General features: G+C 44.6%; 1 protein-coding gene across 4 annotated transcripts in view; it reads right to left on the bottom strand.

The window, feature by feature from the left end:
* The window catches only part of SIMC1 (SUMO interacting motifs containing 1), a 46217-nt gene extending 43003 nt beyond the window's left edge, over window positions 1-3214 (bottom strand). For 2 of the 4 annotated variants that reach the window (XR_013992338.1, XM_081034839.1), the window contains exon 1: window positions 2951-3211. Coding sequence is in view for 2 of the 4 variants with exons in the window: in XM_081034839.1 (XP_080890965.1) it covers window positions 2951-3079 (129 nt within the window). In the remaining 2 variants the exon portion in view is untranslated. Of the gene's footprint in view, window positions 1-2950 lie in introns of all 4 variants that reach the window. The other 2 variants (XM_081034837.1, XM_081034838.1) reach the window with 2 other exon arrangements.
* Window positions 3215-12546: the final 9332 nt, after the last annotated feature.

Below are 12546 nucleotides of genomic sequence, written 5' to 3'. Positions count from 1 at the left end.
GAATACTCACTATGTGCCAGGAACCATGTTATGCACTGGGAATATGATTGTGAGTCAAATGGACAATAGTTTGAATGAGATACTAATATTTTTTTAAATGTTGAAAATATATGCAGTGGTTAAAAAAGTTGGTAAGACTCAATTGGGAAAAAAATTAGACATTAATGTATTTTTGTGTATACACACAGAAAACTTCTGGAACAATACACAAAAACTGTTAGTTATCTCTGGAGAGTGGGAATGGACATGGGTGATTTCTTACTGATTGCCTGAATTATTTCCTTTGTTTGTTTGTTTGTTTGTTTATTCAAGATTTTATTGGGGAAGGGAAACAGGACTTTATTGGGGAACAGTGTGTACTTCCAGGACTTTTTTCCAAGTCAAATTGTTGTCCTTTCAATCTTAGTTGTGGAGGGCGCAGCTCAGCTCCAGGTCCAGTTGCTGTTGCTAGTTGCTGGGGGCACAGCCCACCATCCCTTGCCGGAATTGAGGAATCTAAACAGCAACCTTGTGGTTGAGATTCCCATGTGGGAATGGAACTGGCAGCCTTCGGAGTTAGGAGCACCGAGTTCCAACCGCCTGAGCCACTGGGCCGGGCCCCTATTTCCTCTGTTTATAATTTTAAAATATTTTTTATAATTTAAAATGGGATAATTTTATTTTTCAAATGATATGATTGTGTACCTAAAAAAAACCCAGAGAGCCTATTGGAGGATACAGGGTTTCCTTCTGGAGTGAAGAAAATGTTCTAAAATTAGATAGTGGTGATGGCTGTACAACTCAGGGAATTTTATGGGTGAATTTTATGTATGGTATGAAATTATATCTCAATATAGCCAAGTCTCTCAATGCCCCTGAACTTTTAACCAAACTGTCTGTGGTTCTCCTATCACCCTATCTAATTTGCAAGACAGATAAAAGGAGAAAAGCTTGGATTTTTTTTAGAAAAGAGTAAAAATATCTGGGGAAGGAAGATGATTTAAATTGGGAACTACTCTCTGCAACTTGCTTTCATTTCTCTTCAACTCAGAAGGCTCAAGATCAAAATGCTTTGGTTGGGTGGTCATGAGGAGGGGAGCAGTTTGAGAGTGCACCCACTTATTGTGAAGGGCCACCACAGATACACAGACTGGGCTAAGGATGACATCTGTGCTCTTGAAGAAGGAAGCTGGACGAGGTGGGATACGGGGAAAGGGACAACAGCTGGCACAAAAGGAAGCAGGCAGGGAGGACCATGTTCAAGGGGGACTGAAAGAAGGGGCAGTAGGAAACAGGAGGAGCCAGGAGCAAAGGCAGCTGTGAGTTCTTCTGCAGTCTTTTTTCCTTCCACCTTTTCCCTCTCTGTACTCTTTGATGAACTGTCTCTATTAGGCCTTTGATGCTTTCTACTTCGGTGATTACCAAATCTCTCCCAGTCCTGACTTTTCTCTGGAGATCAATGTCTCTGGGCTGGCCACACCCATGTCTGTACATTTCCCAGTAGCACTTTAAATCCAGTAGGTCCAGACTGAATTCAGCATCTCCTTCACTCCAAGTGTGCGACTACTCTTGTACCCGCTTTCACTTGTCAAGCATCCACCAGAACTGCTCTCTCTCCCCCATTCATTCCTTCAATCATTCTTTCGCCCAACAAATATCTGTTGTGGACCTACCGTCTTACAACACCGTCTGCCTGTTACAACACCTGTTACAACACCGTCACAGCACTAGGTACATGCGTTCACTCCCCAAGCTGAATCCCTTCCACCTTGACAATCTTCTCTAGCTCATCTAAATTCTTTACTGAGATTTACTGACCTCTCTTGCTTGAACCATGGCAACAAAGCACTATATGTTAATTGCTTTTGCATGCCATTCATTCTGTAGTGGCCACTAGAACGATACCTGGGGCTCAGAAGGGGCTCACTGTGGAGGCTTAGGGACCAAACTGTCTGGGAAGGGGATTGGGGGAGCAGAAGTTAGATGTGTCTTGAAGGAATATCTGCATATGAAGAAAGGCGTTTTCCTTTAATGGTATATGACAGATCTATAAAGTGAGCACCATCATTCTTCTGTTTCTGGGGTATGGCTTTGGGAGGCTGGGAGGGTTACCGGAAGTGTGATCTTGAGAGTCTTCTGACAGAAAGCCTGTACGTCTCCCACCCCTTGAGGACTCAACAGCCACTTGTTGAATATATCACCTTCTATGAGAGGGACCACGGATGTTGTGTTCTCCATTGTTTCCCCAGCCTCTGAAACATCTGGCCCATTGTAGTGGCCCAATAAATATCTGTGGAGGATTCTAGAAAGGCAGAGACCATAGATGTTTTATTTACCATCTTAGCAAGGACAAAGACCTTGGAGCCCCAGGGAGAGATGTTTCCCTTCCTTTAGAGCTTGGTAACTGTTTGCTGAGCGATATAAACCCCCCTCCTGAGCAACTCCAAAATCGGGCCCCTCGCTCGGCCGCCAGGCCCTGCAGCAGGGCCACCATCTGGCCCAGGCCCGCAATGCCCTCCCTTCCTCCCAGCCCGGGCTCCTGTTACCTCCCTGCGCACATCTGCACCCACCACAAGCCAAGCAATTACACGCTGCCGCGTCCCGGCCTCGAGGTCGGGGCTCCCCGCAAGCCCCTCCGTCCCCTGCACCCCTAGGCCCGGGGAAGCCCGCGGCGCGGCCTGATCCCGCCGCCTGCTGGGCGCCGTAGCGGTCCCCACCCCCGGCGCCCGGACTTCGCCCATGTGCTCCGCCGCGGCTTCCAGCCTCGGCCCACTCGGGCTGCAGCGCGGAGCCGGAGGCCTGGCCGCCCCCTCCGGGCCCGCCGCGCTCTTCCCGGCCCGAGTGGCCCGAAAGGCGGCGAGGCGCCCCCGGGCAGGCGGGGGGGCGCCGGGGACAGCGGCCCGGGCCGAGGGTCGCAAAGCTGCGCGGCCCGAGCGGAGGCGGCGCTGCGGCGCACGGCTCGCTCACTCACCACGGTCCGGCGGGACAGCGCGCCGGAGGTCCGGGACAGGGCCCTGCGGAGCCGCCGCGCCCGGCCCGAGCGGGTCCCCTCGGAGCTCTCGGAGCCGCTGTCGTCCGAGATCACGATGAAATCATCCATGGCTGCGCACCCCGCGCAGCCAGCGCGCGGGTGGCCGGCGACCCAGGCGGCGGTGGCAGCGGCGGCTCGGTTCCTGTTGCCGCGGCGGCGGCGGTGGCGACAAACCTGGCCATCACCCCGCAGGCCCCGCCCAGCCCCGCCCCAGCCCCGCCCTCGCCCGCCCCAGCCCCGCCCCCAGGGCCGCGGGCCGCGCACGGCGGTTCAAGGCCGTGGTCACTGAGCTTGGCGGAGCCGCTCGTCCTCCCTTTCTGAAGAGAAGAAAAAAACAGAAAACCAAGTTGCAGCTGGTTTGGGCCGCTGTTGGGGGCGGGCGTGCGAGACGCTGCAGCTGCGAGGGCTTCCCCAACTGCTGTCGATTGACTCAAATGTGAAGCGGTGTGAACAAGCCACACGGACAGGGCTTCACTGACTGATCCGGAGGGGGCTGGGGGGGGGGCTGGCCTGGGGCTGGGGGGGGCCTGGCCTGGGGCTGGGGGAGGGGGCCTGGCTGGGGGGGCCTGGCCTGGGGCTGGGGGAGGGGGCCTGGGGCTGGGGGGGCCTGGCCTGGGGGAGGGGGAGGGGGCCTGGCCTGGGGCTGGGGGAGGGGGGCCTGGCCTGGGGCTGGGGGAGGGGGGCCTGGCCTGGGGCTGGGGGGGCCTGGCCTGGGGCTGGGGGAGGGGGCCTGGCCTGGGGCTGGGGGGGGCTGGCCTGGGGCTGGGGGGGCCTGGCCTGGGGCTGGGGGAGGGGGCCTGGCCTGGGGCTGGGGGGGCCTGGCCTGGGGCTGGGGGGGGCTGGCCTGGGGCTGGGGGGGCCTGGCCTGGGGCTGGGGGGGCCTGGCCTGGGGGAGGGGGGCCTGGCCTGGGGCTGGGGGAGGGGGGCCTGGCCTGGGGCTGGGGTGGGGAGGGCCAGGGCTCGGCCTGCGCCTGGGGAGAGAGGCCCCACTTCTCTGCGCACGTGTGCAGGTACATCTCTAGGATAAATTCCTCCAAGTGGAATCACTGGGTGAAATGAGATGTTTCTGTTGTTTCGATAAATTATGCCAAATTACTCTCCTAAATTGTACCAACTTGCAGTTTCAGCAACAATCCATGTCACTCCGTGTTGCAAGCGCCTGGAAGTGCAGTTGCCACATTTCAGTCTCTTACTGAAAGTCAAGGGGACATTAACCCCTTGGCAGAGTCTTACATCCCTGCTTGATACTTGTGACCTGAGTGGGGAACAAAGTCCAGACACACAGGTTCAGATAGAGTGAGTAACACAACTTTATTTGGGAACCAGTGCCCCTCCCCGGAGGCCAGTGCTCTGGTAAGCACCATAGGTTATACGAGATAAAATAGATTTTAATGACAAACCAAGTCCTAGAGTCAATTGAGGTGGAGAAGGTTTCTGGTCTGGGAGAGGCGACTGGGCCCATGGCGGGTCTGAGGCAAGCTGGTCTTGCAAGGAAGAACTTCGGAGAGTCCTGGTATCGCCGCTTGCACCTCGTAGAGGATCCGAGCCGGAGCGCCCAGTCAGACTGCTCACAGCATTGCTCTGGAGTTCTGCCTTTATCCTCTTTTCCTGGGACTTGTTTACTTCTTATGTGATAACCAGAAGTGGTTTTGGTGAACGTGTTTACCACTCAATTTTGTTATATATGATATGATATGATACCAGGTCTTATATTAATTTTTGCTCCAAAAGATGCATTAGAGCTGATGGTCCAGCTAGGTCTTATTTTCAGGGAAACATGGTAGTTTTTTATTTTATTTTTATTTTTTAGATTTTTATTGGGGAAGGGGAACCGGACTTTATTGGGGGAACAGTGTGTACTTCCAGGACTTTTTCCAAGTCAAGTTGTTGTCTTCTCAGTCTTAGTTGTGGAGGGCGCAGCTCAGCTCCAGGTCCAGTTGCCGTTGTTAGTTGCAGGGGGCACAGCCCACCATCCCTTGCGGGACTTGAGGAATTGAACTGACAACCTTGTGGTTGAGAGCCCACTGGCCCATGTGGGAATCCAACCGGCAGCCTTCCGAGTTAGGAGCACGGAGCACGGAGCTCTAACCGCCTGAGCCACCGGGCTGGCCCCATGGTAGTTGTTTTGCAAACACAATGCAACAACAACTTTGTTTATGTGCTCTATACACTCAGGGATTTAAACTATGAGATGGAGTCTTGTTCAGTTACTAGCAGGATTAGAAACTGAAAAAAATGCAGAGTAGCCATGAGGTAGCAGATGCCATAAATGATTAGATGTTATGAGCAAAGTTATAAAGATGGAAAAAGATATACCCGGTAGAGGGATCAGTAGTAGGTAGTTGACTGTAGGACAGGAACATTAAAATCAAAATAGGATCTGTGTTACAATAAATGTGGGGTATTGACAAAATCCTACCTCTCAGGCTCCAGCAACTTAGTAAAATGGATTAACAAATTCAAAGGAAAATGTGTTTATTAGAAAAGAGGTTGGTTCCTAAGGGATGGTTATTAGCTCCTATCTAAGCATTGTCTAGTGCTGTGATCTTCAAACTTTACTGAGTATCAAAATCACCCAGAAGCCTTGTTAAAACAGATTGCTGGGTGCCACCCCAGGGTTTCTGATTTAGTACACATGCGGTGGGGCCCAAAATTTTGCATTTCTCACAAGTTTCCAGGTGAGGTCCATACTGCTATTCTGGGGACCACCCATTGAAAACCACTGGTCTGGGGGACTGGGAGTCTATGGCCAACAGATTTCAGAATGGCTGAAACCATCCTTGCTGTGAAGGGATTCAGGCGTTGTCTTCTCCAAATGCCATTAAACATTGAGTCTATTTGACTCCCTGTGTCTTGAAACACTTTCTTTTCTAGGCTTCTGTGAATCAATACCACTCTCAACGCTTCTTTTTAGTCTCCTTAGCTGATTCCTGCTCCTCTCTCCACTCCTTAAGTCTTGATATTCCTCAGAGTCCTGACATAGGCCACCTTCACACACAATCTCAACTCTTCCCATGGCCTTCATGATAATTCTTATGATGATGATTTGAATGATTCTACTTATACGAAGTACCTAGAAAAGGAACATTCATCGAGACAGAAAGTAGAATAGAGGTTATCAGGGTTTGGAGGAAGGCAGAATAGGGAGTTATTTCATGGACAAAGTTTCCATTTGGGATGATGAAGAGTAGTCTGGGAATGGATTGTCATGAAGGTTGTACGAAATTGTGACTATTAGTACCACTGAATTGTACATGTAAAAATGATTATAATGGTACATTTTACCACAACAGAGATATGTGAATATTTTTCTTTTATTAACAAATTGAAACATTATAGATCAGGTTAAAAGGCCCCTTGACCACCTCCTCCATTCTGACCCCTATTTCCCTACTTCGGTGCTTCCGTATGTACTCCTAGAGCTTTTCTGTATATTTACCTGTATCCATAGCACTGGTCAGAATGACATATGTTTTTAGCTATATCCAAAAGGTAAGTCTGCTTTCATATAGAAATTTGAAACCATCATTGGCAGTGAAAATGTTCCAAGCAATAAGGTTTCCTGCCTTATTAATGGGGATTTTGGGGTGGATATACAACTTTGAAAGGTTTTTTTCTTTCATTTTTCTTTTTTTCATTATATGGCAGTGTTGGTGCCTGCAGACCCGCTTTTATTTATGCTAGAGCTAGCCAGCTCAGGTTTCTCCCTACACTGGGGAACACAGTCCCTTCTGCTGCATTACAGGCACAATCATCCAGTTTCAGGACCCTCCTAGTTGTTCAGGACTGCTTTTGTAGGGGGCCACTAAGTGTACATAACTTTATTTAGATCATTTTCTTACCCTTTTCCCCTTTTCCCTCCCAGCTTCTAGTTTGCTGAGATATCAAGTAGATGTCAAAATTTTTGTAAAACATTTTTTTTATCCTCTACGTTCAAAGATGATGCATCCTCGGTTTGAGAAAATTAAAGCAATTCAGAGTGGTTACAAAGCAGAGTGAGAACCACATCACACTCTGATAAGCTCTTTCCATTCATCTCTGAGCAGTCAAAACCCGCTGGTACAAATACGTCCATAATTTTATGTAAGTGGGATCATATCATGCTCGTTGTATTGTAAGTGGCTTTCTTAAATTAAAAACCATGACTTTATAGTTTTCTGTGTCAGTGAATATAGGTCTACATTGTCTATATTATCCATTTTATTGGCTTGTAATAATATTCTTAAAATAGTATGACATTAGCTCTTCTTATTTTATAGAAAAGCACAAAGAAGCAAGCAAAAGAAACATCACATTTTCCTATCCCTGATTCCTACAATGAACAGTTTGTAAAACTAAAAGAAACATATCTATGAGATTAGAAAATTCATGCTACAAAAAATTACAAAAAGATAAGAAATTTAGCCTTCTGTGGGCTAAATACCAAGTACCTAAATACCCAAATAAATAGTTTCTAGTTAATGCTTCAAAACATACAAAATTACTATATACCATGTATACTTATTTCTTCTTTTGTATCTTTCTCTTTTTTGTTTGTTTTTAACACAAGAAAGATCACACTATACACAGTTATTTACTTTGCTTTTTTTCAGTTGCTATATCTTGGGGAGTGTTCCATAACTGCAAGATAACTATATCTTTGTAACTCCTGCATAAAAAAGTCATTTGTTAGGATGTGCAGCAATTTATTTAATCAGTTGCCCATGATGGATATTTTGTTTCTAGGGTTTTGTTTGTTTGTTGTGTGGGTTTGATTTTACTATTACCAATCATGCTACAAGAATCTCTTTGTTATTAAACTTAACAAATCTTGCTAGCATATCCGCAGAGAAATCCTTAAGCCTCGGGGACTGGGTTAAAGGGTGTACCTGTTTTATGTGTTGATAGAAATTGCCAAATTGTCATCTAGAGAGTTTACACCAAACAACATTCCAATAAAAGTGTTGAGAGTGCTGGTTTCCCAAAATTCCACAAGCATTGATTATCAAACATTAATTGTTGCCAATCAAAGAAATTGAAATTAGTGTATCTTGTTCTGATTTCCATTTATTACGAACAAAGTTGAGATACTTTTAAAATGCTCATTGGCCCTTTGTAGTTTTTTTGTTCATACACATTCACTATATTTTCTCCTAGACTGTTCATCTTTTTCAGTAGCTGTTACTAGAATTTGTATAACTAACACTTATTGAGCAAAGTATTACATTGCTTGGATAATTTATTCAACTAATTATGTAACAATGAACACTTAGGATGTTTACAATATCCTACTGCCATTTCAGGCATCCTTGTACTTACATTTTTGTACTCTGAACCAAATATCTCTGTAAGTTAGATTTCTAGAAATGGAATTGCTGATTTAAAGCTGAATTCTTTGTCACAATTTTCAAAATAGCATTGTGTGCTGGGGCAATGGTCTAAGTGGGAAAATGTGAAAGTAAAGAAAGAGGAACTAATAATTGTTCCTAACTGCAAGGCAAATCAGCTCTAAGTGAGAGTTGAATTCAAGAAAGAGGAACTAACAGTCTAAATCAGTTGACCTCCTCTCAGGCTCTTCGATGATGTAATTTATCATGCTAGCTGCTTTCATCAATATGCTGCTTAAAATTCTAAATCTCCTTCTCTAGTTGAGTGTCCAGACCTCCTGGGAGCCCGCAAATTCGGTGAGGGAAAAAAAGAAAAAAAATAATTTCATAATTTTTGAGTGAATAATAGTATTAAAAATAATTATTAAGCACATTCTGAATCGTTGTATGGCCACTCAGTGTTAATGGTGGCTTTACATTTCTGTTTACAATTGTCTGAGTTGGCGCTTACTGTTTGAAGGACCAGTGGCAGGATGTTTGTGAATGTAAAGTGAATTGAGGGAAGTAGTAGGAGAATTGAATTAGCTTGCTTGTGGGACCAGTGGACTCTTGGGGAAGCCGGGTTCAAAGCACCTGTGCACAAAGCAATCCATTCAATTAGAAGAACTAGGACAAGATTCGGGGTAGGATGCATTGCATAAATCCTGTCTTTGTACATAACAGCTTGTTCATTAGCAGTCAGTGTAGCAGAAAATAGAGTGAAGAAGTTTTACATTTCTGATTCAGGCCAAATTACTTTCGTGACTGCAATGCCAACGTCAGCTTTACAGGTGACATTGGGTGACACTGCACTAAACTAGGCATTCCAGGATTGCTTGGAAGCAGTTTTGACCAAGTATGAGGTCTGCCTTGAATCAGTAAATAACTTGGGTTATTCATCCCTTTGTGCACAACAGAATTATCCGAACGGACATGTTCTGCGTTAGTGTTACTGACAGTGAAATTGACAAAAATGGGTTTGCTTGATTTATTCTAATACACATTTGATTGTTATGAATGTACACACACACACACACACACACACACACACAGTTAATCTATTTTTCTTTTTTTTCCAGTGTTACTTTCTTGTGAAAAAAGTCCAAGATAAAATCTACCACTTAAATCGAGTTGTACTTTATCCCTGTTACATGCATATTCAGTTTTATATATTTGAGGCGATACTATGGCTAGAGACTTTTTAAAATTATAGTTGACATACAATATGATACTAGTGTCAAGAGTTTGGATTTTTACATTTCATTTAACATATGCCATAAATATTTTCCCATTTTGCTAATCTGGTTTAATTCTTATTTCTTCTTGCCTTCTGCTCTCCGCCTTGACCACGATCATGTAACCACTGTCCTTTGCGGAGGTATGTAAACCCACCCATTTTCCTCCGTAACCATGTAAACATTTACAAAGATATACAGACGTGTATGCATTCATACAGAGGGTGCCAAAAAATGTATGCACATTTCAAGAAAGGAAAAAACTGTATTAATTGTAATCTCAACATATGCTGATAACAAAAGATGAATATAAGTCACGTTTGACTTCTGCAATTATAAGAGGTGCTCAGAGTGGTTACCATCAGCCTCCAGACACTTCTGATTATGGCAAATAGTGCTTGTGAAACCAGAGGCCAAACAAGTCCGGGGCTCTGCTGCCTGTGCCACTCAGCCAATAGACCCACACAGGAGTTGGGTCATAGAATAAGCGTTTATTATCAGAGCACCTGTGGTCTGACAAGGCAACGGGTTAACACCTCCAAAAACTGCCTTCACATTCTCACAGCAGCCTGAGATATTTAAGGGAAAATTTGGGCATTCGTCCAGAGGCCATGTAATGTGCCAGAGGTCTTCGTGGAGTCTTCTCTCAGGTGATGTGGCTCTCCAATATGGTCACCAACCCAGGAGCGTGATGACAGTACCCCGGAAAGAATGCTAAGCCACAGAGATTGTGATCAGTAAGCAAGGGGTATTGTGATCATAAGCAAGCACAAGTTTCAGGGTAATTATCTAAAGCAGGGAACCGGGCAGGGAACATTTCAAGCTCAAACCACAAGGAGGGGTTTTTTCAATTGTTAAGCTCTAGGGCAAAGAGAGGCGAGGCCTCTTTTGTGGGGGTCCCAACCGGGCCCTGTTTCACTTAAGCATAGATAACATCTTTTAAAATGTGTATACATTTTTTGGCATGCCTGGAATAAATAAATACATATATAAAATTTATATGAAAGATTGTGCATTTGGCATTTGTTTTTACAAAGGTGAGATCATAAACTACATATATTCCTCGGTTACTATATTCTTTCTTGCTTAGTTCATCAGGGCAACACACCAGATTAGTAACTACAGATACAACTTGATATTTTAATAGCAACAGAGTTATCCATAATATTGATATACACATTTATTCACCCTTCCTCCACTGATGGACATTCAAGTTGTTTTCAAGATTTTTGTCATTACAAACAATGCCGCCATACAGATTCTCATAGATTCAGCCTTAGATTATCAGGCCTAGGGTCACTATATCAAGGGATATGTATGTTTTTTGTTTTTAATGTATAAGGCCACGTTACTTATTTTAAAAAGCTGTGTGTGGACCTCATTTGGATCTTGATTCAAACAAACTATAAAAAGAAGTATGACATTTATAAGATAATTGGAAATTTGAACACTGACGAGATATTTCATTACATTAAGGAATTTTTGTTATTTTTAAGATGTGATAATGGTGGAGATACATACTGAAATATTTATGAAAGAAATAATTTGCTTCAGAGAATATTCTTTGAATAATCCAGCACAATCCAAATCCTGGGAGAAGCCTCCCCTTTGAGTCCTCTTGCTGAGGCCTATACAACTCCTCCGGAGAACTTTCCTTTCTCCCTTACTGCAGCAAGGTCCATAAACCGAACTTTTCAAACACGGATATGTTCCTGGAGGCCTTTGGTCAGTGGACTTGAAAGCAATCTTTTCAAAGTTTATTGTCCACTTGGATTTCCTCTTCCTTGGGCCATTTTCCCAGTTCAGTGGGGAGTACTGACATTTTCTCTTTTGTCTGAGAGTTGTCCCGTTGTTTGCCTTCCCCATTCTTCTCTAGGAGCCATATGTTCTACTTCTTAGAAGAGTTAAGGATTCAAAGTTAAGGATTCTCGTTCAGGCTGGATCACCCTAGGTGTGATGGCATTAGCAAGAATTTTCAGGAGCTTCTCCATTCACCAGAAAGGCTACTGGGTGGTGAGGTTGAAGGTAGGAACTGAGCTAATTTGGACCTCTCCGTTTGCTCCAGACAAATCTGGTTATTTTCTTGGGCACCTGTCTAGTTTGGCTGAAGTTCATGATGTGTGTGAGTGTGTGTGTGTGTGTGTGTGTGTGTGTGTGTGTAACATTTATTGCTCATCTCATTAGGTATTAAAGGAGAAAATTCATCATCTTAACTCAGAAGTCTGATATTTATATTAAATTTTGTTTTATATATTTAGAAGCTCTGATATGAGACAAAAATTCAGTACCTCTTAATCGTTCTTTTATTGATATAAAATATCACTATTTGTCCATTTTAGTGCTTTTCATCTTGAATTCTACTGTTTGTTACATTAATATTGTAACATACATAACACAGTCTTTTGTTTGGTGTGCTGGGAAAATATTTCGATCTTTAAACCCATGTGTTTTTACTCACTATGTAACCCTTTCTCAATTCAGATGACTAGACTGTGAGTCATTCTTTGCCTTAGAGGAGATTGTCGCAATGGAACCAGAACGCAAAAGAAGCAAATTCTTGGTTTGTGAAGGTCAGAGCTGTGGCTCGGGTGTAAGACGTTCTCAGCCAGTTTCTTTACCCTCAGAGGAGAGAAGAATCAAGTCACATTCTGTTTGCCCTGTTACTTCTCTCTTTTGTGATGTGTGGGGTTTTTCATTTCTGATGTTAGAATTTTCCTCAAATATTTTGTTTTTCTTGGGTTGGGTGTTTTCACTTAATTTTTGAAGTTTCCTCATTAGCCCCCATGTGAGTGCTGGATGGGTTTATGGCATCTCATTGCCAGTAATTTCAGGAAAGTGCTTTGCTGCTGAATGGGCCGGGGGTGGTATGTTAGTGTCTAGTCTTCCGGAAATGGGGACAACCACAGTACACCTCATCTACTAGTCTGCTTCTCTGGTTGAATCCTGACTGACACAC

Source organism: Rhinolophus hipposideros, assembly GCF_964194185.1.
Source record: "Rhinolophus hipposideros genome assembly, chromosome: 23".
NCBI classification, from domain to species: domain Eukaryota; kingdom Metazoa; phylum Chordata; class Mammalia; order Chiroptera; family Rhinolophidae; genus Rhinolophus; species Rhinolophus hipposideros.
This window is presented reverse-complemented; position numbering and strand designations above follow the sequence as displayed.